Source organism: Paralichthys olivaceus, chromosome 15 (assembly GCF_024713975.1).
Source record: "Paralichthys olivaceus isolate ysfri-2021 chromosome 15, ASM2471397v2, whole genome shotgun sequence".
Classification (NCBI taxonomy): domain Eukaryota; kingdom Metazoa; phylum Chordata; class Actinopteri; order Pleuronectiformes; family Paralichthyidae; genus Paralichthys; species Paralichthys olivaceus.
In genome coordinates, this window is record NC_091107.1 from 14,774,436 (window position 1) to 14,796,150 (window position 21,715).

At 38.9% G+C, this 21,715-nt stretch overlaps 2 protein-coding genes across 8 annotated transcripts; both read right to left on the minus strand.

The window, feature by feature from the left end:
• Nucleotides 1-311: 311 nt before the first annotated feature.
• On the minus strand, nt 312-15,903 carry LOC109628708 (cohesin subunit SA-2-like). Of its 6 annotated transcripts, none has more exons than XM_069510375.1 (35): nt 15,687-15,901; nt 14,736-14,864; nt 13,028-13,157; nt 12,817-12,895; nt 12,556-12,714; nt 12,259-12,355; nt 12,101-12,177; nt 11,458-11,662; nt 11,200-11,351; nt 10,304-10,377; nt 9,920-10,043; nt 9,605-9,703; nt 9,339-9,418; nt 8,954-9,061; nt 8,680-8,788; nt 8,386-8,503; nt 8,134-8,237; nt 7,942-8,034; nt 7,739-7,828; nt 7,451-7,654; nt 7,274-7,344; nt 7,053-7,140; nt 6,873-6,953; nt 6,566-6,658; nt 6,282-6,456; nt 6,061-6,200; nt 5,873-5,974; nt 5,390-5,538; nt 5,133-5,261; nt 4,551-4,759; nt 4,138-4,375; nt 3,681-3,791; nt 3,436-3,562; nt 2,924-3,001; nt 312-2,324 (listed from the first exon to the last, which is right to left on the minus strand). In XM_069510375.1, exons 3-35 carry the CDS (start codon nt 13,069-13,071, stop codon nt 2,301-2,303), a joined length of 3,831 nt encoding a protein of 1,276 aa, XP_069366476.1. In that variant the 5' UTR covers nt 13,072-13,157; nt 14,736-14,864; nt 15,687-15,901; the 3' UTR covers nt 312-2,300. The 6 variants fall into 6 exon arrangements, with proteins under 6 accessions (XP_069366476.1, XP_069366475.1, XP_019941568.1 ...); XM_069510374.1 differs by having other exon boundaries at nt 4,138-4,378; XM_020086009.2 differs by lacking the exon at nt 14,736-14,864 and having other exon boundaries at nt 12,823-12,895; nt 15,687-15,903.
• Nucleotides 15,904-17,249: 1,346 nt separating this feature from the next.
• On the minus strand, nt 17,250-19,230 carry epd (ependymin). 2 transcript variants are annotated; one of them, XM_020085569.2, is made up of 6 exons: nt 19,072-19,230; nt 18,396-18,427; nt 18,135-18,272; nt 17,861-18,047; nt 17,690-17,768; nt 17,250-17,548 (listed from the first exon to the last, which is right to left on the minus strand). In XM_020085569.2, exons 1-6 carry the CDS (start codon nt 19,145-19,147, stop codon nt 17,422-17,424), a joined length of 639 nt encoding a protein of 212 aa, XP_019941128.1. In that variant the 5' UTR covers nt 19,148-19,230; the 3' UTR covers nt 17,250-17,421. The 2 variants fall into 2 exon arrangements, with proteins under 2 accessions (XP_019941128.1, XP_019941127.1); XM_020085568.2 differs by having other exon boundaries at nt 17,852-18,047.
• Nucleotides 19,231-21,715: the final 2,485 nt, after the last annotated feature.

Here is a 21,715-nt window from a genome sequence, read left to right on the forward strand (position 1 = left end):
CACAAGGCTTTATTTTCTACTTGAGGAGAGCTTCCTGAATTCAACAGTTTAATAGCACAGCCTTGGCTTCCAAAATCCTCCCCTGCTTATTGAATGTGTAGAATATATATGTGGAAAATATTGCATCTATGAATCATAGGTGACGGTTTTAGATATTCAAAGAGTAACTTGAATACGTTCTTCCTGTATATCCTTCAACACTTCAATTTGAAGTATGGCTCCACAGCCTCGTTCTTTACATCCTCACACTGACGCAGAAAGCTTCTTCATCTCCAGACATTCATACAAATCTTAAAGGATGCAATGGGCACTTTGTCAATAGAATAAAAACACAAATTTAATATAGACAAATATTTAAATATGTGTAAACATACAGATGTATGCACATTTTCAGCAGTTCAATGCAAAACAGAAAAACAAAACGATTGATGTTCATTTACAGGCAATTCTAAGATGTATTTCTCATCTGCCTAACATGAATATATGGTAATGTTTAAGACCATGTGATGGGTTTCTCTAGGTTATAGTGAGATCGTGAGGAAATGATAGAGATTTCTTTGTAACTACAACATGGATACACTCTTCTTTCCATAAAATATCAATCTGCCAACCAGGCCAACACACAGAGGGAAAGAAATATCACAACAATCCACTTAAAGACAAACAAACCAACGCACTGTATGCATAATTGCAAATTAGTAGGTTAACTCTGAATAGTTACATTCTATCTCTTTATGCTTTCCCTAAAATTCCAAGCAAGCAGAAACTGCAATTATAAAATGAGCACCGATTCACAATATATTACACATTTGTAATTGTATAATAAACAATTCTGATACTATAATATTTTACTAAAGAACTATAAATTTATAATAATCCTATAACTCTTACACACGCAACAGTGGTACACCAATAAATTGGCTTTTTGATAGAATCCTCTGCACACTTGCAAACTGGAAAATAAAAATAAAACAGGAAAAAATCAATTCACACCCTCAACCATTTTCAAACCCTTTCTTTTAAAGATCCCAATTATGGCATGTCTGTGTTATTAGATCTTAGATAATATACAGTGGAGAAACATATTCAAGATATACAAGAGATTATATGTTTACGGTCAAACTTTTATGTATGACACTGTGAATACTCCCAATATTAAAAAATTATTTTAGATGCAGCCATCAGTTGTCAAATTACTACATTTGAGCAACTGCAGTTACTCTGTCACCCATTCGTTAAAGAGAGATGAAAATAAAATACAAACAGCAGGCCATATCTAAAGTAACCTAATCATTTCCATAAAAAGGATTATTTCAGCATCTATGTGAAATAACATGATTAGAAACCATTAATTTACATTTGATTGTCATTACAAAATATCTATAAATCAAAGTCATCTACAAGGTAAAAAAGCAGAACACATACATTTCTAAAAAATACCATCACAAAGAAATCTGAGAATGCCATATATCATTTGTGGCAAGGCCTTTGAACAGTATGAGACGCCAGTTCACATTATACTTTACTGTGTACATGTTTCAATATATGGCTACATGCCATGCGAAAATATACAGTTTAAAAATACACTGGATGAACACAATATCATAAACAGCTTCACAATGTAATGCAGTCCAATTCAATAGCCCTGAAATTAATGCTGATTTTTATTGAAGCTTATGTTCAATTTCTGTTCAGAGAGGCGTTGATTGAAGCCCATGATTATCTTTAAAAATATGGCTATAAAATCACCAAAGAACTGAATTAACACCCCCGTGACAAAGTTCAGTGTCGTTATAGTGTGCAACAACAAATGAGCGCTACAAACATCATTAAGGTAGTTTAATTTTGCAGGGATATTTTAGTTTTATCTACAGGTGTCCATGAAATTGTGTTCACCTCACCTGTATATTGGCCACTATGTATTTACATCAGACAATTTTTGTCTACTCAATTAAAAAGATTAAAGGTACATATTATTAATTTGAATTTCAGTCTGTTTATCGTCCCCTCACCATTCACCTGCAATATGTCTGTACTGGCACTTTTATCAACCCAAATAGCGTCACCTTAGTTAAAGCTAACATCAAAAACACAAACACTCCTCCTGCAGCGTGACAGAAGTATGGTGTGTGAAAATATCAGAATAAAATTCAAATTCAAGCTCTCCCTCAGAGTTTTAACAAAGTGTTGTTGAGGCAAACATTGGTGTCTCGCAAACCATTTAGAAAAGTCCATTTGGCTCCATCCTGATTTTCACGCATCTTCTGAGGATTTTGATGACTCACTGTCCATCCTTTTTTTTAGTACATGGAGACATTGAGAACCTAACAACAAACAAAGAATTTTAGAAAATATGATATTACAAATCCATAATAAATCATAAAAAACAATATCGTGGCACTTGGATGGGGGCTATTCAATATCAATAGCAGTTTTCATTTAGTCAATAAACAAATAGAAAAGCAGCGTTTGTAACTTCTGAATTTGTTAAAAAAACAGCCACACAAGTTCATTACACGATTGAGAAATCTAAGATCTCCCTTTTTAAAGTATATTAAAAGTATTTAGGCCAACAGTGATTTTACAGAAATGTTCATGTTTTCTTGTTATTACGGTGACAAAATAGATTTTTGGCAGAGTATTCATTTAACTTGTGATATCCAAATGTGATCCAAAAAAGGTTGAATCAAGGGCAACTGGACTTGGTTGTAGATACTTGTAGATACGTCCTGTGGTGTGAAGGCGAAACATCTACAACCAAGTCTAGTTGCCCTTTTCCAGACACTTTTTTGATAACTGTGATCTGAATGAAGGAGAATCTTCACACAGAAATCCAACTGTAGTGTTCATAACTGTCCTTTATTAATCAGTGACTATCATGAGAAGTAACGGGCCGATATTATGAGAGGTAGAAAATCCTTACCGAATCATCCATAATGGAAGATGGATCAAAGTAATCTGGCTTCAGTTCAGTTCTTTCTCTGCGATTCTTTGATGCCGGCTGAAAAACAAGAGCTCAGTCAGAACAATGCATCACAAAATATGATGGAAATAAGAGGTAAAACAAAAGCATTTGGAATTAATAGTTTTAAAGAAAAATGTTCCTCAATTTTCCTCAATCACGTTTACTGATGTGCAGATTTGATATATGACACTTTCGGGATGTAAAAATACACTTGAGTTTCTTTGTATGCAGTGATTACACACATTCATATACACTACATGCACATCATCAAATCAGTTAGTTGGTTAGTTGGTTCTGTTTTTTTCTTTGGAAACTTGCTCAGCCAGTAATGCATGACTCCACCATAAACAGACATTTAGTTTTTGCTGAGTTAAAATGTGTTTGCAGCGTTTGTAAGATTTATATAAATAGAAGACACTGCATTTATTTAACAAAAACACACAGCTACGGTTAACATGTTTTTAAATTACCAAATCGATATCCATTGTGTCAAAATCCATGCCCTCATTGATGTCCTCCAAGCGGTCCTCAGACGACATCATCACATCCTCTACTATTGGCTCCTCGTCATCCTCCATGAGTCCGGAACCTCGACGACTGAGGAGTGCACATACATTAGATACACGTTAAGCGACAGTGCTTTGTTATATCAATTTCTTATTTCAAAATGTGAACTTGAGTCGAAATTGTACTTGAAAAACAAGTGCCACCTTACATTGCTTGCTGCATGTGGTTCCTCATCTTGGTATAGTGCATGTTAACCCGCTCTTGCTGCTGACGCGCCTCAGCTTGTTGCCTCTGTGTCAACATCCAAGTAACCTGGGTACTGTGGGACAGTGGGCAACATAAAAAATAACACAAGATATTATATATTTGTATGTATATATATATATATATATATATATATATATACATATATATATATTATAAGATAGCATTAACATTTGCAAATATCTATTTCAAGGTAAGGTAAAGGAAAATGTAAAGTACAGTCGCTTAATGTATTAGACATTTTTTTAATTTGGTAAAAATGACTAAAAATATGTTTTCCTCTTGTCATTCTGATGGGCAAACATTGTTATTTATCCATTTTAAATTCAATCTACAACACAGAACAGGTTGTACAAAGTGTGGATAGTTTCTAAAGACACTGTAGATAGAGTTTTTCTTACTTGTAGTCAATGGCAGCCTGGTGGTGATGGTGCGGCTGCTGCTGGGTAGGCACATGCTGATGGGGGAGCTGCTCTGCTGGCATGGTGTATGCGGCCGTGTAGCTGTCCTCTGGCCTCATCTTCTTTGGATCCCTCAGTACAGTAGAGGTGAGGTGAGGTGAATGCATCATCACTGGCGTCTGCACGTTTTGCTCACGGTTCACCCAGACTGCATCACTGCTGCTGCAGCTGTTCTCTTCTGCTGGAGAAAAGAACTTATCACTTCCTGTAATTTACTGAATGCATGCAGTGGCTATAATAATGAGTGCACTTGCCACTGGCAAGGTAGAGTATTATTAATGGGAGAGTTTGCAGACAAACTTCCAAGGAGAATAAACATTCCACTGACTGAGACACATTGCTGAATTGCTCACCTTCAGGCAGTTTCCTTTTGCTAGTCGTGGCTGGTTTAGACTTCTTACTCCTGATGGTGGACCCCCGACTGCTGATCCCACTGATGACAGACATGGTGTCATCGTCACCTCCAGCCTGCAGGGAGTTCCTGTAGGAGATGAGGGGCAGCCAGCAGTCCTCTCTCTGCAGAGCCATCTGAAAGGTCATGAACCGCTCCAGGTACACGTGACTGCAGAAGTCAAATTGAAAACAGATTTAGCATTTTAAGGGATAGCTCACCGAAAATTCAAATTCACTCATTATCCACTCACTGATATGCTGATGGAGGGGTGGGTGAAGTGTTCTGGAGTCTCAGGGGTACAAAGTGTTGCAGCCAAATCCAATAAAATTGATTTTTTCTGTTGTTTTATTACATCTGAAGAAGAGGACACTTTAGCTGCAGAACTGTTTACACTTCACTCACCCCTCCATCGACATAATGGTGAGTAGATAATGAGGGAACTTCCTCTTTTTTCGGTGAACTATCACTTTAAGAATCCCTCTTCAGCTCCAAGCTCACCACAGACATAAACCGCTGCATGTATCTTGTGCCTCAGACTTACACTGTTCTCTTGTCCTGTCGTATGAGTTTGCTTGAGAACTCGCTCAGAATGTCCAGAAATGCTAGATTGAGCGGTGGGCTCCCTTCTCCTTGGGGACTAGGTTCTTTAAAAGCAAACTCAATCCCATCCCTAGAACAAACAACAGGGAAAAAATTAATGAACAGCTTTCCTTGGTAAAAACACACATGTCATTTTAAGGGCTGAGTTGTATACAAAGCTATAAAACCACAAGGTCTTGCATAAGAACGGTTACTTACTTATGTAACATGGCAATAGCCTCCCTGGTCTTCAATTGATCCAAGCCAAAAGTTAATGAGAAGCGTCGGGCCAGCTCTTTAATGCCACAGAAGGCTGATGACGAGCGGTCGATATTGAAGCCAAGTTCTGACAACATCTCATTGAATAACTACAAAAGGAAAAGAAAATATTCGATTTCTTCACCCGTGTTTTCAAACCTATTAGGTTTAAATCTGAGACTCGATGCATTTGTGATCTGAAGTAGTAGCCAATTTATTTTTTATTATACTTAAGTCTGAATAAGTCTTTATGTTTTATTTATCATGAGGGCACACTAACAGTGAAGATGTGTAGATTAACACTAAAATCTGTTAATTTAGTTGGTTCAATTTTAGATAAACTATTAAATTTGGTATAACTAAAGGTTTACTAATCTGCATCATCCCAAAAATTATATAACAATAAATAAATATTTAATTTTCTACCTGGGACAAAAATCTTACCCTTTGAAGGCTCAGGTTGAGTGTCTTCGCACATTGTACTTTGTCGATTTGTCTTGTTTTACTCATCGTTTCTTTGATGATATCTCCATAGTCATTGTAATACTAATGAGAGAGGGATGAAATCTTATTAAGAAGAAGTGCAGGACTGGAGGAATCTTCATAATTTCCAAAAAGGATTAAAAACCTACCCTCATGTACTGTTTAAATATATCTGCTCCAGTGTTCATTTCCACAACGTTGTAAATGATTAATTTGCAATAGGCAGCTAGAAGGTTTCTTCGTTTGTGCAGAGCCTCGATTTTACTGGCTTCATCATCTTGATGTCCGTCTGAAAGATGTAAAAAAAAATATGTAAGTAGCATTCCGGGCCTCCCTGTGGTTGGTTAAAAAAACGGTGCTTGACTCTGACCTGTGCTGTTGTTGTCATCATCCTGATCAATGAAAACATGATCCAGGATGAAGTTGAGCAGCTCTGCCTGTAAAGTAGAGTCTGGGATATAGACCAGAGGCTCAAGTTGTTCCCGGCCTGACGACATCATTTGATGACTGAAGATCAATAGCAGATCACACAGTATGGTGAAGGCCTGGAATAAACACAACACCACAGCGTTTATGACCAACCACACTTTCAGCTGGAGTCAGGAATTGAAGAAGAACAAACATAAAAGAACAGCTCAGTCGGCATTATCCCACCTGCTCCTTAACCGTTGTGTTGATGCTGTTTAGGTAGCGCTGACACATCAAGGAGAATGCTCTCATCTGCTTTCTCAAGGTCACCATTTCTCCCTAAAAGGAGCAAATGTTCAGTTTGACAGTCTTGTAAGTGAATAACGTTTTTTAAATTAACTAGTTAACAGTTAGGATTGTCCCAGTATCGATAGATCCATATGACTGATGAAGAACAGAAGGACTTAATGAGAAAAATAATAACTTTCCTGGACCAATTTAATGACAAAGAAACATATCTGTAAGACATCCAGGAACAATAATATACAAATACCTTCAATGAACTGCCATCTGAAACCTTTGCTAGATGCCACAGGATGATGTAATGTGTGCACTGCATTGCATGAATCACAATCTGCAGGGGCGAAAGTCAAGCAGATCAGATGAGATGTTCATTTAGTCAGATTTAATTTGTTGTAGCTACTGACGATATCTACTGTTAAGACTTTGATACCTGTTCAGGCATATCCCCATTCTGCAGACCTGCGTTGAGTAGTCTGTAGTTGCTGGTGAAGAGATCCCACTTGGAGAGGTCATGGGCACTACAGAGAGAGAAAAATGGAAATCAAAATAGAACATATCATGTTATAATTCACAACATCTCACGTTTAAAAAGAAATCAACCAAAACAGATGACAACAAAAGACATAAGCACAATTCCACCAGTTCCTTTACTTGTGGAAAGCGCTGATCTTCTTGAGTGTAGATAAAACTTGGTAGGCGTCATCATCATCTAGTTCTTCCCCCTGACAAATAAAGAGATCCAGCCTGTGAAATCCTGGACATTCACCCTCGCTTCTGCGAACCACCTTTCACACAAGCGATAGCAAAGCAATGTCTTACAGCACCCACCTCTTGCAGGAAGTCCTCCAGGAGTCTACTGAACTTGTCTACAAGCTCATCAAGAAGCTGGGAGCGGGTGATGTCCACACGGTTAAAGATGGTGAACTCGTCATTGCAGAGATAATGGTAGGTGGTGGAGCAGGCCTCCAGAACCTCCGTCTCTGTGTGCTTATCCAACACCTCCCAGATTTGCCTCAACAAGGCATCCAAATGCTTGATGGGAACATACCATTGTTTCAGTGACGCTGTATCAAATTTTAAGTTGCATGATTTAGTGAAATGCAAAAATTGACAAACCTTCTCTAACCGGCCAGTTGTGTAGATGTCAAGATCAAAATACTTTGGTATTTGTAGCAAATTGGTCACCTTGTCAATATCGACACAGTACTATGACAAGAACAGAGATAGCAGCAAGGATCAATGGTCAGGAATCAAACACATTGTCAAGTAAATATACAAGTTAACTGCGTCAGCTCCTTGGCTGCAATGCAAGTGTTCACCTTTGCCAGTAACAGAGGCAATGCAACCGCAAACATCTCAGTGATCCGTGTCCGATCATCTAGCTGTGTTTTCTTCTCCTTTGCAGTCAGGACCTTTGTCATGCACAAAAATACAACCATGTTACCATCACAAAATCGTTCAAGAAACAAATTTGATCTTCTCTGTGTCAAGCATGACAAACAGGCGCTCACCCTCTTCCCCGTGCCTCTGCCAACTGGAGGGTGACATTCACAAGCCTGCCGAATGGCACAGAGCATGATCTCAACCAGAGCTGTCTCCTGGCGATCAGTCAGGGCTAAAAATCATAGACAGGTTCAGTTACTGACAATTTTATGTGTATGTGTGTATGTGTGTATGTGTGTATGTGTGTGTGTGTGTGACTGTATTTCCTTTTTTTCTCATTATGGAGCTGAAAATTGGAATCAGCAAGGGTTGTCTCTTACCCTCCTCTCCTGACATGGGCTCATCCAACAACAGGCTAATCATAGTCTCCCAGTCCTTCAGCAGCTCTGATCCACAATCCCATAAGCTATCCACCAAGTAGGCCCCATGTTCATGGAGCTGCGAAACATCAAATAGTTAAATATAATTGAGTCAAATTAAAACTGGATCCTTGTTAATTCCTAGTGCAGAGATAACATTTGATTTTAAAAATGGAACATAATTAGCCATGATCAAATCCTGTCCCCATGATCACATGGTTAATACCCAGAAGTGACACTCTGACGTCTGGTTACCTCGCTCTCCAAGAAGAAGAAGACAGTAGTTTTGATGAGGCTGCCATTGAGGCTCTGCCTGCCCCTCCTTGGTAATCCCTCCTCCTCTGGACCACGATGACTGAAAAGCCTTCAACCAGCACAATGCAAAAGACTGTTAAAAATGTCCGGTGAAGGAAGGTGGAATAAATGCTTGCAGTCCTTTTAATAATAATAATGTTCCTTGTCACTTAAATCATGTTACGTTGGAAAGTCAAATTCACTGTCATCAATAGTTTTTAAATATAACACTTACTTCTTAAAGAGAAATTCTCCTGCTGAAACAGCGATGGGTCGATGTGCTGAGTAAACCAGGTGATAGACACTCTCACAGTCCTCTGCTGTCAGAACCTCATCACTACTCCTGTTAGTTGAGACGAGCACTTTCTTAGTGATTAAGGCGAGTGTAATGAATGAAACTGAAAAGCATTTAGCCTTTAAGGTAAATGTGAAATTATCTGGTTCAAATGTTTTCACAGAAGCTCTTAGGATTCTTCCAATTTCAGATTCAATGTCAGCATTAAACAAAAACACTGACACCTATGAGCAATAATGGACACAGGTATTGTCTTTAATTTGTTTCAAAATATATTAGATTCAATGCAGAATGTTTCCATTCAAGAGGAGGGGAGGTTACTCACTGTAAGACAAGTGTCAGAAGTTTAATGGCTTGCACTGCGACATCATATTCCTTATCCAGAGTCATAGACACAATGCGGTCCTGAGAATGACAGTGGGATCATGTCTCATTCATATCATGGATGGGTATAATAAAGTTCAAATTAGGACGTTATTCTTTATGTATCTTCTTGCAAAGAATAAACAAATGAAAAGCCTGTAAATCTTCTACTTTATAATAATGTATGAGAAGCACTGAAGTACTGAAGCAATGCAGTTGCTGGCTCACCTTGAAGCGACTTGTGAAGAGCTCCAGTCGAACACCGAGCTCTCGGTTGTAGAAGAGGCCTTGCAGGGCGGTCAGGCACTTCAGTCGCACCTCACCTTGCTGTCATCACATCAGAAACACAGATAATAGTTACAGGTATTACAGTGCAATTTGCAATTTGTCTATATGCAACCAAATAGACAAAATATGATAATATTTGTTGGATTTGTATTGGATTTGGCTGCAACACTGTTTACCCCTGAGACTCCAAAACAAAGAATTCTGTTCGATTGAATTCATTTTTATAAACAACCCAGGTGCTCTGTGTTAGCTCACCTTGTCATGCATTGTCCAGCCAACATACTTCAGGTAACTATCGTTGAGGAAGGCGTCACTGTACAGCTTCATCCACACTCCAATCTCCTCAATACAAATAGCTCGAATTTCAGCTATAGCATCACTGGAAAACGGATGAGAATTTAGTCATTAGGTGTATAATGTTGCAGCATGTAAACAGAACAGTTTGGAAGTTTTACATTTCAAAAATTCCAACTAAAAGATGTATGTGCACTTATAGTTCTGTTGACATTGAATTCCCACTAGAGGGCGCCAAACAGCTGAAAATGAACATTGTACATTGCCTGTGTTGTTGAGGGCAACAGTGAGATCTCATAGTCATCAGAATGTATTTATGCTCAATAATACCAAGAATCCACTTACCGATATCTGTGAACAAACACTCCTTTGAAAATTGCATTCATCATGTTTTCAATGTCATCTTGATTTTCTTGAAGCTGAAATAAAGAAACAATGGGAATGTTTTTTTAATTATTTGCATCAATATCTCAAAAATGAAATTCCCCCAAAAATCTGCAATCTTCAATCTCCAAACACAATCACTTGTTAGGGAGGTTTTACAGATGGATAAGTCATTTTAGGGACGTCTTTATTTATTGTATTTTCAATCAATTTGAACCAACGTGTTGGTCAGACCCTGAACCAGTGCTCCCTCCTCAAGCTGTAAATCCCTGAAAATACCTTAAAGTACCAAATTGATTTATATAATTTCACCTTAAAAGCCTAATTAATTTCCTAGATACTACTTCTACAGGAGCCAGTCAAGAGGATGAGACAGTCATGGAGCTATTACAGTTAAATCATGTCACACTCACAATGTACAGGAGAATGACATTGAATGGAAACCTGCATAAAAATCTTAAGGCAGCAGTCGGAGTAAAATAACTGTCTTAACAACTACTGGACTGAATCCATCTTGACTGTTGTGTTTAAACTGTAAATTAAGTCAAATTAAGATGTTATGATTTCAGGTCAAATGTTTTTCATAGATAATAAACTATTTTTACATGACTTCAAGTCTGGACAACTTGAGAATTTCAATCATACCTAATGCTTTCAGACCAAATGCAAAGCAAAGTGATTTCATGCAGTGTTATTACATACAAAGTCAATTAAAAGGCACAAATAACAACACATTTGCACCAAGTGACACAAATAAAGACCGATCTGCATTGGTGCAAGTTAAAACATTTTACCAAGAACAAGTATTTGGAGCCAAAGAGTGGTTGCAAGTGTTGCAATTTATTCTCTCTTCTCACCTCTTTACGCTTCTGTAACAGGAGCTCCAGCCTATCATTGGCCCGTTTTGCGATGACTTTGTTCCTCTCCGCCTCATACTGTCTCTGTGTGTTGTCCATGTTGATGCTCAGGTTCAGAGCAACGTTCACCAAGGCTGTCATCAACTTCATGGCTGGCAAAAGATGACAAAAATTCAGATACACTCCTGAAGGAACAACAGCTTCCTGACAATAACAGCATAAACATGCAGAACATCAAAGTGCACGTTAAAAACTGACCTGCGAGTGTGCTTGTATGTCTGAAGGCCCGAACTTGTGAGTCAGACAGGCCAGTGAGCAGCGAGATGACTGTGTCCATCATATACTCATCATAGATGATGCTGTACTGACACTGACGCACCAGAACTGCGATGAAATCACAGAAACTTATCCTGAACTTCTTCCATTGTGGCCCCGACGAAGTTAATGGATAGTCACCACTGTCCTGTTTGATGAGAGCAGAGAGACGGTCAGATTCAGTTTGCAAGTGTTACATTTGTTTTACTCTATGCACTTCCCATTTACACCTGTCAAATTTAAACAAAAAAAGTTAAATAATCTAAGCTTTGTTTCTCTGCATTTGGTTAGCACTGCTAGGTCTATTTACCAGTTCGCAGCTAAATCTGGCATAACTGCACCACACTACTGGAATTCACAGACATCTGCTTCACCCAATATAACTTGGACACAGTGTTCTTCTCTGGTATTTAAAGGATCGTTGATGTAGACTTTATCACCCCCTGCTTGTTTGAGCATTTTTGTGTTGTCATCTGACCAGAGATATTGTATCAAACTGGGGTAGCGTGAACCGAAAGCAAGGGAACGCAAGGGAAAATACCTGTTCAAAGTTCTTAATTAAAATAATAGAAGCAGCCTACATCACCTCATCAAACTCCTCTGTCATTTTTCGAATGATCTCTGAGTTCTGCATATGTCTGAACATCTCTCCACTCACAGCACCTACAGGAAGAATCACACGATGTCAGTAAAATCCAGCATATTTAACTACTTTCAGACACCTGACACTAGTCAGACACTTACCTTTACAGCCAGAGCACTGAATGAAGAAGTTGATTAAGTCCAAGAGAGCAACGTCCCTGTCATGTTTGTATGCCTCGATCCAGTCATCAACAACGGACTAGAAAAGAAAACATGGCCAAGATGACACGTTGGATAAAAATCATCTTAGAGATGATGATGATGTTAGACTGCAAAGAGCGAATCAATATCCCAGTAACATAACACACAGCTAACACCAAATATTTTCTGAGGTACAAAACAATGGAAAAAGATGAGGTGACTTGAAAGAAATTCACTATACTACAAGGGAGCACCCACCTGTGTGGCACTCTTCCCCGCTTTAACCACCTCGAACAGGGTCATACTCTCCATTCCATTCTCCTGATGATGGCCATTTACCCGGCCAAGACCAGGGACCCTCCCGGCTCCCCCACCTTTGGCCTTGTCTCCCAGCGCCTTCCTGCCTTTCTTAGGTGCCTGTTGAGAAGATCATATTAAAGACGACCATATTATCTTCATTTACACATGGACTGTTATTGAAGAGGAATAAATGAAGACAGACGGTTTGAATATTCATACCGTGACCTTTCCTGCCTTTGTATGTTTGCCATCAGGATCCTCAAAGTCAGTATCTGAAGACAACTGAGATTCTGCCTCTCTGTGAACACAAAGTCAAATACACTTGAAAGATAAGTTAACTTTCAGAGGATAGGAAACAAACCCAAAAGAATTCGAATAAACTTATCGATGAGTTTCATTTCATGATAAATGTCTGTGATTTACTACTTACTGAGGAAACTGAAACTCTGTGTGCAAATCCTGCGCTGCTATCATTTCTTTAACATTTTCTGGCTCTGCTGGTGGAGGAGATGCCTCTACTGCTCTGGACTCCAAACAAGATGGTATCTCTTCAACTGCACCTGGAAAATAAGACAAATGAGAAGAGTGCGTTCATTAAAGACTACACTGACACAACACCAAATCAAAGTAGGTTCAGTTTCAAGAACCCATGTAATCCCCAGAAAGGGTGAAAGACAATATGTTTTATTTCCTATAGCAGACGTCAGGACATAAGATGCACCAGCTTGCTTTAAACTCCTCAGTGATATGAAGCCTGTCGACAATGCAGAGATATTATTAATTACTGTGGCTCATCGAAGGTCAGCTCAGCAATAACTACACTGACAGTAAAGTACGACAGCTTGTAAGAGTCACGTGCCTGTGAAACACATAAGACATCCCTGAATGCTCTTTTTAACAGTGAGGTGGTGGCTTTCAGGCGATGCATGGAAACTACAGAGAAAACAATGTCTGTGCAGGTGACAGATTTCTCTCAGTGTGGCAGTTGTTAAGTTTTGCTCACAAGCTCAACGCTTTTCGATATTATCCCTTCATTGTAACTATTTTCGTTTATTCTTATGGAAGAACTAACAGTTTCATTGCTCATAAAACATTTGCAAACCCCTAACATAGCACAGTTGTAAATAATACAAATAAATGCGGGCTGAATTCCAGTTCTGGTATTGTGCATGTTGGCTCTCTGTCATACTGTCGCTGATGACTTGGATACTTGAACAGAGCGGAGCCATTGTTTATGTTATTGGTAAAACTGTTTTCCCAGCGATGTCAAAATGTCCAATGTGAAAAGGGCCATTAATAAAATGATGTTTTCAGCCTAATGTGCAGATGTGATGCTTTAACATTCTTTACAGAAAACAATTACTTGATTAATCTCAAGTGAATAACTGCAGAAGTAAATGATAATTAGATGGAGCCCTGCTTTATTCTTACAGCATGTTCAGAGCTCCTCTCAACAACCAACATTTACATACAGGCTTAATGGAGACGGATCACTCATTCACTTCCACTCAATTATTTTACAGAGAACTCAGAGGTGCTGCTTCTACCTCGAACTGTGCAGACAATTCAGAGCTTGTGTTATTTATGGCTCCCACACTCCACATCTCAGATTAAAGATAACACATTTCAATACAAATAAGAACCAGTAGGTAATGCTTGTATGCAATAAAACTGAGGTAGATCAAGTATGCGTTATACCTCCTCACCAAACTCACACAAAGCATTATATTGATATATATTGGACTTTTGTTGTATTGCTATTAATGAACATTAGCACTCTGTGACATGAGGTAGATTGTAAAGTAATTCAATATTATACTTCCTCACTGTATTTGCACATTGCATGATAATGATATATATTTAACCTTTGTTCGACTGCAATTCATCACAATTATAATAATAATGTTATCATAATAATAATATTGTTTAATTGCCTGGCCCTAGTACAGATTCTGTATGGCTACACAACAATTGTTTAATCAAGCTGATTTTCATATAAGGCCATTAAGGGAGTTTTTGCAGTTGGGCAATGGAAATTGATTTCATGACTACTTAAAAAAAAAAAATCCCCCCCCCCCTTTTTTTTTTTGAGAGGTGAATTGCTCATAGACTGTATATAAAGAGGAATTGCCACATACAGAATGGGGATATTGTGTAGTGTTACACGTGGTGGACACGGACACACACGCAGGCAGGCAGGTGGTGTGTGTTGATCCTGTCCCACTGTTAGATCTGAACTGACCTCTTGACCCAGAGCTGGAGACAAACTGTACAGAAGAAGACAGACAGGTGGTTTGAACTCTACCACGCGGTTATGTGACAGACGCACTGAAGCACCGACACTAAATCTACAATCATTTCTTGCTGACTGACACAACATTTAAACCTGGACTGTAAATGTGACGCTGTTGTTCTTCACAGTCCTGTGACCATAAATGCTAATGCGTACTCCGTCAATGCAACCAGATATGTACAAGTTACACAGTGTCCTCACAAGTATGTATAACTGCCCGATGTGATTGGAAACCTCTGATGTGAAATAAGTACACCCTAGTCGATTGTGGCACGCGCAGTTGTAGACTTCCGAACTCCGACCAGCACCACAGATGTTTGTGAGGCTGCTGCAGCCTCCTGTCCGCTCGTCGCTTCCTGACGTGTCGTCGTCTCTGCTACGACGGTCGAGCAGCTCCCAGCCTAAAGCTAATCTTGCTGTGATGTGACGTTAGCCGATATATTATGTAGCCGCCGGTACACGCCGTCGTTAGCTTCTTAATTCGTAGCGAGCCGCTAACGTTTAGATTTAGATCCACGTTGAGATTTCGACTCAATCACAGCTTCGGTTTCGTCGTTAGCATGACTAGCATTGCTATTAGCTGTGGTCGGCTAACGACACCCCTGCTTCTCACAAACTGGAAGCTTTGCTCTCCCTGATCAATGAAGTCGATTTTAATTTACTCGGGGGTAGAAAGTGGCATTTCTGTGTGAAGGACTCCAGTTGACAGAGCTGTGTAGCCGAGCGGCTAGCACAGCAGCATCAGTGACAAACTCCCTGGATGTTAACATTCGCTATCCGCCATTTTACAACTTACCTTGTTTTAAATCAAAGACGGACTAAAAGCAAATATTCCAAACGTTGCGGACTTTGCAAAGATGCTCTCGTCAGTGTCCTGCACAAACTGTCATTTCCCAAACCTCAGAAACTGTGGTTTAATGTGCTAGCTAGCGTAAGGAGGCTCCTTGGTGGCTAACATAGCAAGGTACACTTTGTATTTGCGTTGTTATGAATGCAGCACACACACCACCTGTCGGCGGCACCGGGAACTGCTGGTCATATCACATCCTGTCCGTCAGTGCTGATCCCTGCAGGACACACACCACACTGTACACACGAACTGTACACACACACTACACACACACTTTACACACACACTGTACACACACACTGTACACACACTACACACACTGTACACACACTCACTATATACACTCTTACCATACACATTCTAAATCTACACACACTCACTATATACTCTCTTACTATACATTCTCTCACTATACACACGCTCAATATACACACACACTATATACGCTCTTACTACACGCTCACTGTTTTGGATTATTCTCGTCAAAATAAAAACATCCATGTCTGAACTTTAGATGAGTCCCAAATGTAGTAATGTGTTGCAGGAACATTTCTAGCCCCACAAATGTTTATATTCCAAAGGTAATAAAAGCAGTTTTTTTTCTAGCTATATAGTGAATTTAAATTTTTGTTTTGATCAGAGCCTAAAGGTCTTTATCCCAAATACATGGTGTCCCCATTCAGCCCGATTGATTCAGACAAATTCATAACAAAAATGCAAAAAATAGAACATGTTTGTCTTTTTGAAAGATGAAATGTTTACCTCATATTTATTCAACTTTTACCCAGCAACTACTTCTGATTGGACAAAGCGTAATGCGTATGCATTAGTTAGAATAGATCAATATTATTTCCTCCATATATGTAAAAAGGATCCATAAAATATTTGCATGTGTAGATAATATTTATTGTTGGGCAGTTGTAAAAGATAAGATAAGATGTTGTAAAAGTTATATGGTGCAGGAGTTTACAGTAGGTCATAATCACTAATATATAGAAATAGTTTTAATAATAATATTAGCATTATATAGCTTTCAGAGACAATTATTAAAAGTAAGAAATTATAAATTTCAATGTCTCTGCGGTCAGTTGTTACAGTTTGTTATTTTTTAATTTATTCATTTTGCATAGTTCTCTTTTTTGGAAGTGTCAGAGTTATGTCATTCTTACAAAGATAGACAGACCTCCATAGACCTGAAAACTCCATTGATTATTTAAACTCTGTATTAATACTACCAATAATACTATTAATACCATAACACCAATACTAATATTATTATGGGCAATATTCACACCAAGACTGATCCAAACATTTTGATTTCAATAGCTTTACTTGATGAGATCGTAATTATTCTTTTCAGGTGATGGGTCACAATGCACAAGCTGTAAAAGGTTTTGCCCCTAGAACCTTTCATTTACTTCTTGCTGCAAAATGTCTTCGTTCAAAGGGAGGCCAAAATGAAACTCTACAATGACATAATCTTGGGGGAAAGAACTTGCTCTTTACACATTTGACAGCTTTGACATTTTATTGTTCCATTAATCATATCTGACAGGTTTTGTAAGGAGGACCAACTTGACAAGTCACCAACTGTTAGTGATTATGACTACATCTATAATGCATGTTATATCTTGTGTCCCCCTCATTACATCAAAATGTAATTCTGCTGGTGACACCTCATCTACATGAACTCATTGAGGAAGCTGTTCACTGTCCCTTCAGGCGTCTCCTCCACAGGCAGTCCCTGGCAAAAGGAAGGCACCACGAGGAGATCAGGATCCTTGATCTCGTTTTCAACGTCCAAAAGGCTGCGAGAAAATGATATAAACATTACATGGAGATCTTTCAAGGACAAGCATTATAACCTCTGCAGCCAGTGGATATAATACAATTGCATACACATCCTTGGAATGTTGATTACCAATTTAAAAAAAAAAGAAGACGCCAACCTGAACATGACTGTTGTTTCGTCCAAGTACATTGTGAACACAGGCAAACATCCCATGGTTACAGACATGGAGTAGAAGCCTGAAAAAGAGAAAGATAGAAACAACAAAGTCAGGAAAGACACACACAAAGAGTCACAAAAAAGTCACATTATTTTACAGCACCTGCCCGACCTTTCGTGAATGGCATTGATCCTACCCACGCGTTGATCTTTAATCCCTCCCCTTCAATGGATGGATTCCCGCTGTTTACCGTAGCCAGAAACCTGGCGTCATCAGGAATTTGTAAAGGATGGATGGTGCATTGCAAAGCCTTTTTCTCACAGGTCTGGTTTTTGCTGTCAATCTCATAGAATACTCCCTGCCAGACGTAGACACAGATTCAAAGATCAGGGTGCAAAACCAGGTGAGTTGTGACATTTATTCAAATGAAAAAAACTTTCTTTACCTCTTCAAAAAACATCAGCAGATCCAAACTTAGTGAGGCGTTTACGAAGTTGCTCTCGTTTGATCTGAACCGTAGTTTCTTGCCCATCGAGTCATAAGTGAATGCACCAAATGCTCTCATTTCACCCTTTATTTTCACCTGGAGTCATTCAACAACAAACAGTTCATTCAGAGAGAAAAGAGAGATGGTTTGATTCTATATTTCCAGTTCTTGTCCTGGTGCTATAAAAAGTTTTCACAAAATGAACAAGACAAAACTCACCGCAGACATGAATCCTGTCATGTTAGGTGAATCTGAAAAGACAACAGTTGGTTAAAGGCAGGGCTGCTGCTAGTCATTTGGGTGCTCTAGGCATAATTGCTTTGCGCCCCCCCTCAACATTTTTTCAAATAAAATAAAACAACAAATATTTGTATAAAAATGTATTTGCATAAGTATTTGTAAGAAAAACAGAAATGTTCTATTAGTATTTAAATAAGTATTTGAAATAACAACCTTCTTCAATAAAATAAACCAAAGAATAACATTTTAATATCACTGTTATACTCTTGATCAAATTAGATAAATATAAAACAGGACTACACAATTGGTCACACAAAACAGAGGAAAAGTTAAAACTCTGCAGAAGACAGTTTATATTGCAGTACTGAACAGGCAGTAGTTGCATGAAGCTCTACAGATGCACACATCTGCATTTCATTCTGGGGCAGGGGACCCAAGCAGACATGCAGAGCTCCTCCGCATGGAGCCACAGGCAGTGTCAGTTGCAAAGCAACATCCAAGCAACATTCTGTACTCCTTTGACACATTCTTAAGCTGAAAAAAAATGACTGGTTTCTAATGACTCAAAAAGGAAATCTGTGATCTACAAAGCTACTTTAAACTCAAAATGAATTAACAATACAGGAATCAAATTGACAGAACCACAAATTCTTACGACAAGGCTGATGGTGATCTGCATGTGTGGTGGCAGTCAAGCACACGAGGATGACCAGCGTGACAGCTGCATACATTTTCCTGGTCCAGAGGGAGTCACAAAACAATATCTGAGATGTCAAAAAACAACCGTAAGTGCATCTGGCTTCCAGTTGAATCTATCGCTGCTTTTATAGGACTGCAGGATGCTGCAGTGGTGACTGACCCTTGGACTTCAAACATCAAGCTGTCCAAATATATTACACCATGCCCCAGCTGGAGGTGACACAGAAAAATGGTTTCTCTTGTGCTATCATGGCTTTTGTGATTGTGCAGCTGTCCTCAGATGTTTTTGTGCTATGTTTGGCTGCGGCTGCCCGACACTGTCTAAAAAAGCCCCTTTCACAGTAAAGAGGAGGTCAAGTAGGAACAATCATGGAGGATGATCAAAGTTCATGTGATGGAAGTATGTCTCGATATGTTTACGTCTATATGACAATTCATTCCTCTGTCGGGTAAATGATAACAGGCAGACATGGTAGAGGCAGTAGTATTTAAATGTGTGGTTTCTGCCATGGAGCATTACGGAGAGCAGAGTGAACTCAAGCGCAAATCGAAATGTAATGTCATGGAATTGGAGGTGTTAGTGGAAGAGGCAAACGTTGAGCGACAACCAAGAAATATTACTAAAGAAAGACGATATGGGAGAGTATCTGCGAGAAAGTAAATGATGTGGGTAAAACTAAAATAACAACCGATGAAATTAAAAGGAAGATGGCAGGACAGAAGAAGAAGGTCTGGATTATTTTTGCGTCTGTCAATCCAAACATGCCCACACGAGCAGAAAAAACCCGTTCTTTCCGTCTTTTCCACGCCGTCTCCTCCTCACCACAATAACTGAAGCCATCTGTGTGTAACACTGTGCCGATTAGCACCTACCTTTCAAACGTACCACAAGTATTATTTTAGGCTTTGTAAATCACAATGCGTGTGCTAACTTAAAGTATTTGCATCTACTCCTTCCAATATTTTGCGCATCAAGGCAAACGTATATGGACAGCGAGTGTTCGGCACTCAATCATCAGTGCGCACTGTTAGTAGATCAGCTTGCATGTTTTCTTGTGGGTGAAATCAAGTTTGCACACGTTTTTACACAGGCAAAGTAGACCAGGCGCTTTGAACGCTGACTCAGGACAATCAGATTTCAGCTGGGGCCAGAGCCCCCTGGCCCTGGCACCAAGGTTTGTATGCCATGAAACTTGATGGACGTGTCATTGAAGAACCCATAAAATTTTCATATGGGTTCACAGGAATGTTTTTTGTCTTTCTTCAAAACCCATTGGTCTTGCTTAATAGGGTTTTCCATTAAAAGCAGCCACAAGCTTTAGGGAGGGGAGCTACTTGCTTATGCACAACTTCTGGTCATTTCCCTGAACTTTGTATGCAGTTTCTTTTTGAGTCATTTGATCATCCTGGGTGAATAACAAACTTTTACCATCTGTCATCTGGCTCCATTAAGCACTTTTATTTGGCACATAAAGAACTTACCATAGACCAGGGATCACCAACCTTTTTGAAACTGAGAGCTATACGAAGGGCTACCAGTTTGATATACTCTTCTGAAATAACAAATTTGCTCAGTTTGCCTTTACTTATATATTATTATTAATGATAAATGATACTCATCTATGTGAAGACACTGATCACGTTAGTGATTTCTCACAATAATTATCAACAATGACTTAACGAGGTGGGAAACAGATAATATCAATATTCAACACTTTATTTCTATTAATCTCAGCAAACGTTTAAATTTTCAGATGATCACAACATTTCATAAGAAAAATGTTCCCTTTTCAGTAGCCATTGGTAAACCCTTTTAACAAATCATAGTCAATAGTCAACTTCAATATGAGAATACAAATTTGACAGTAAAAAAAATAAATTATTAAATTTAATTAGAAACGCATATCAAATTTTAGACGCAGCTCACTGGTGAGTTGTGTTATTTTTAGAACAGGCCTGCGGGCTACTCATGTGGTCCATGGGGGCTACCTAGTGCACACGGGCACCGTGTTGGTGACCCCTGCCATAGACCATTAAGGCGCATAAGTAAATTAATATGTGGAAAGAAAGAAAGAAAGCTTTAAAGGTACAGTGCGTAGAATTATTTGATATCTAGTGTTGAAATTCCATGTTGCAGCTGAACACCCCTCACCTCACCCTCTCCTTCCAAAAGTGAAAAAGAACCTGTGGTAGCTTCAGTTGTCATAAAAACTCAAACAGTGTTTAGTTTGTCCAGTCTGGACTAATGTAAAAAAAACATGGTGGCCTTCGTAGAGAGGACCCCCTCAATGTAAATATAAAGTAATTAAATATAAAGGGCCTTTTCTGGGGTAAAGAAAACTACAATTCATACAATTTAGATGAATGAACTAGTGAAAACATCATGAGGATTATTCTCCATTAAATACCTGCCAATAGTTCCCTTTCACCTAAATCTTACACACTGGTCCTTTAACTACTCCACTCATGATCAGTCTTGGTTCCTTTGAACTCTCTTACCCTGTCTTTTAAGAAAGTGATCCAAACTAAACAGAAAACCTGGGTTGTTTGTATCAGGTCAACTGCATGAGCCAGGTCAGAAATGTATTGTTGTCACAATG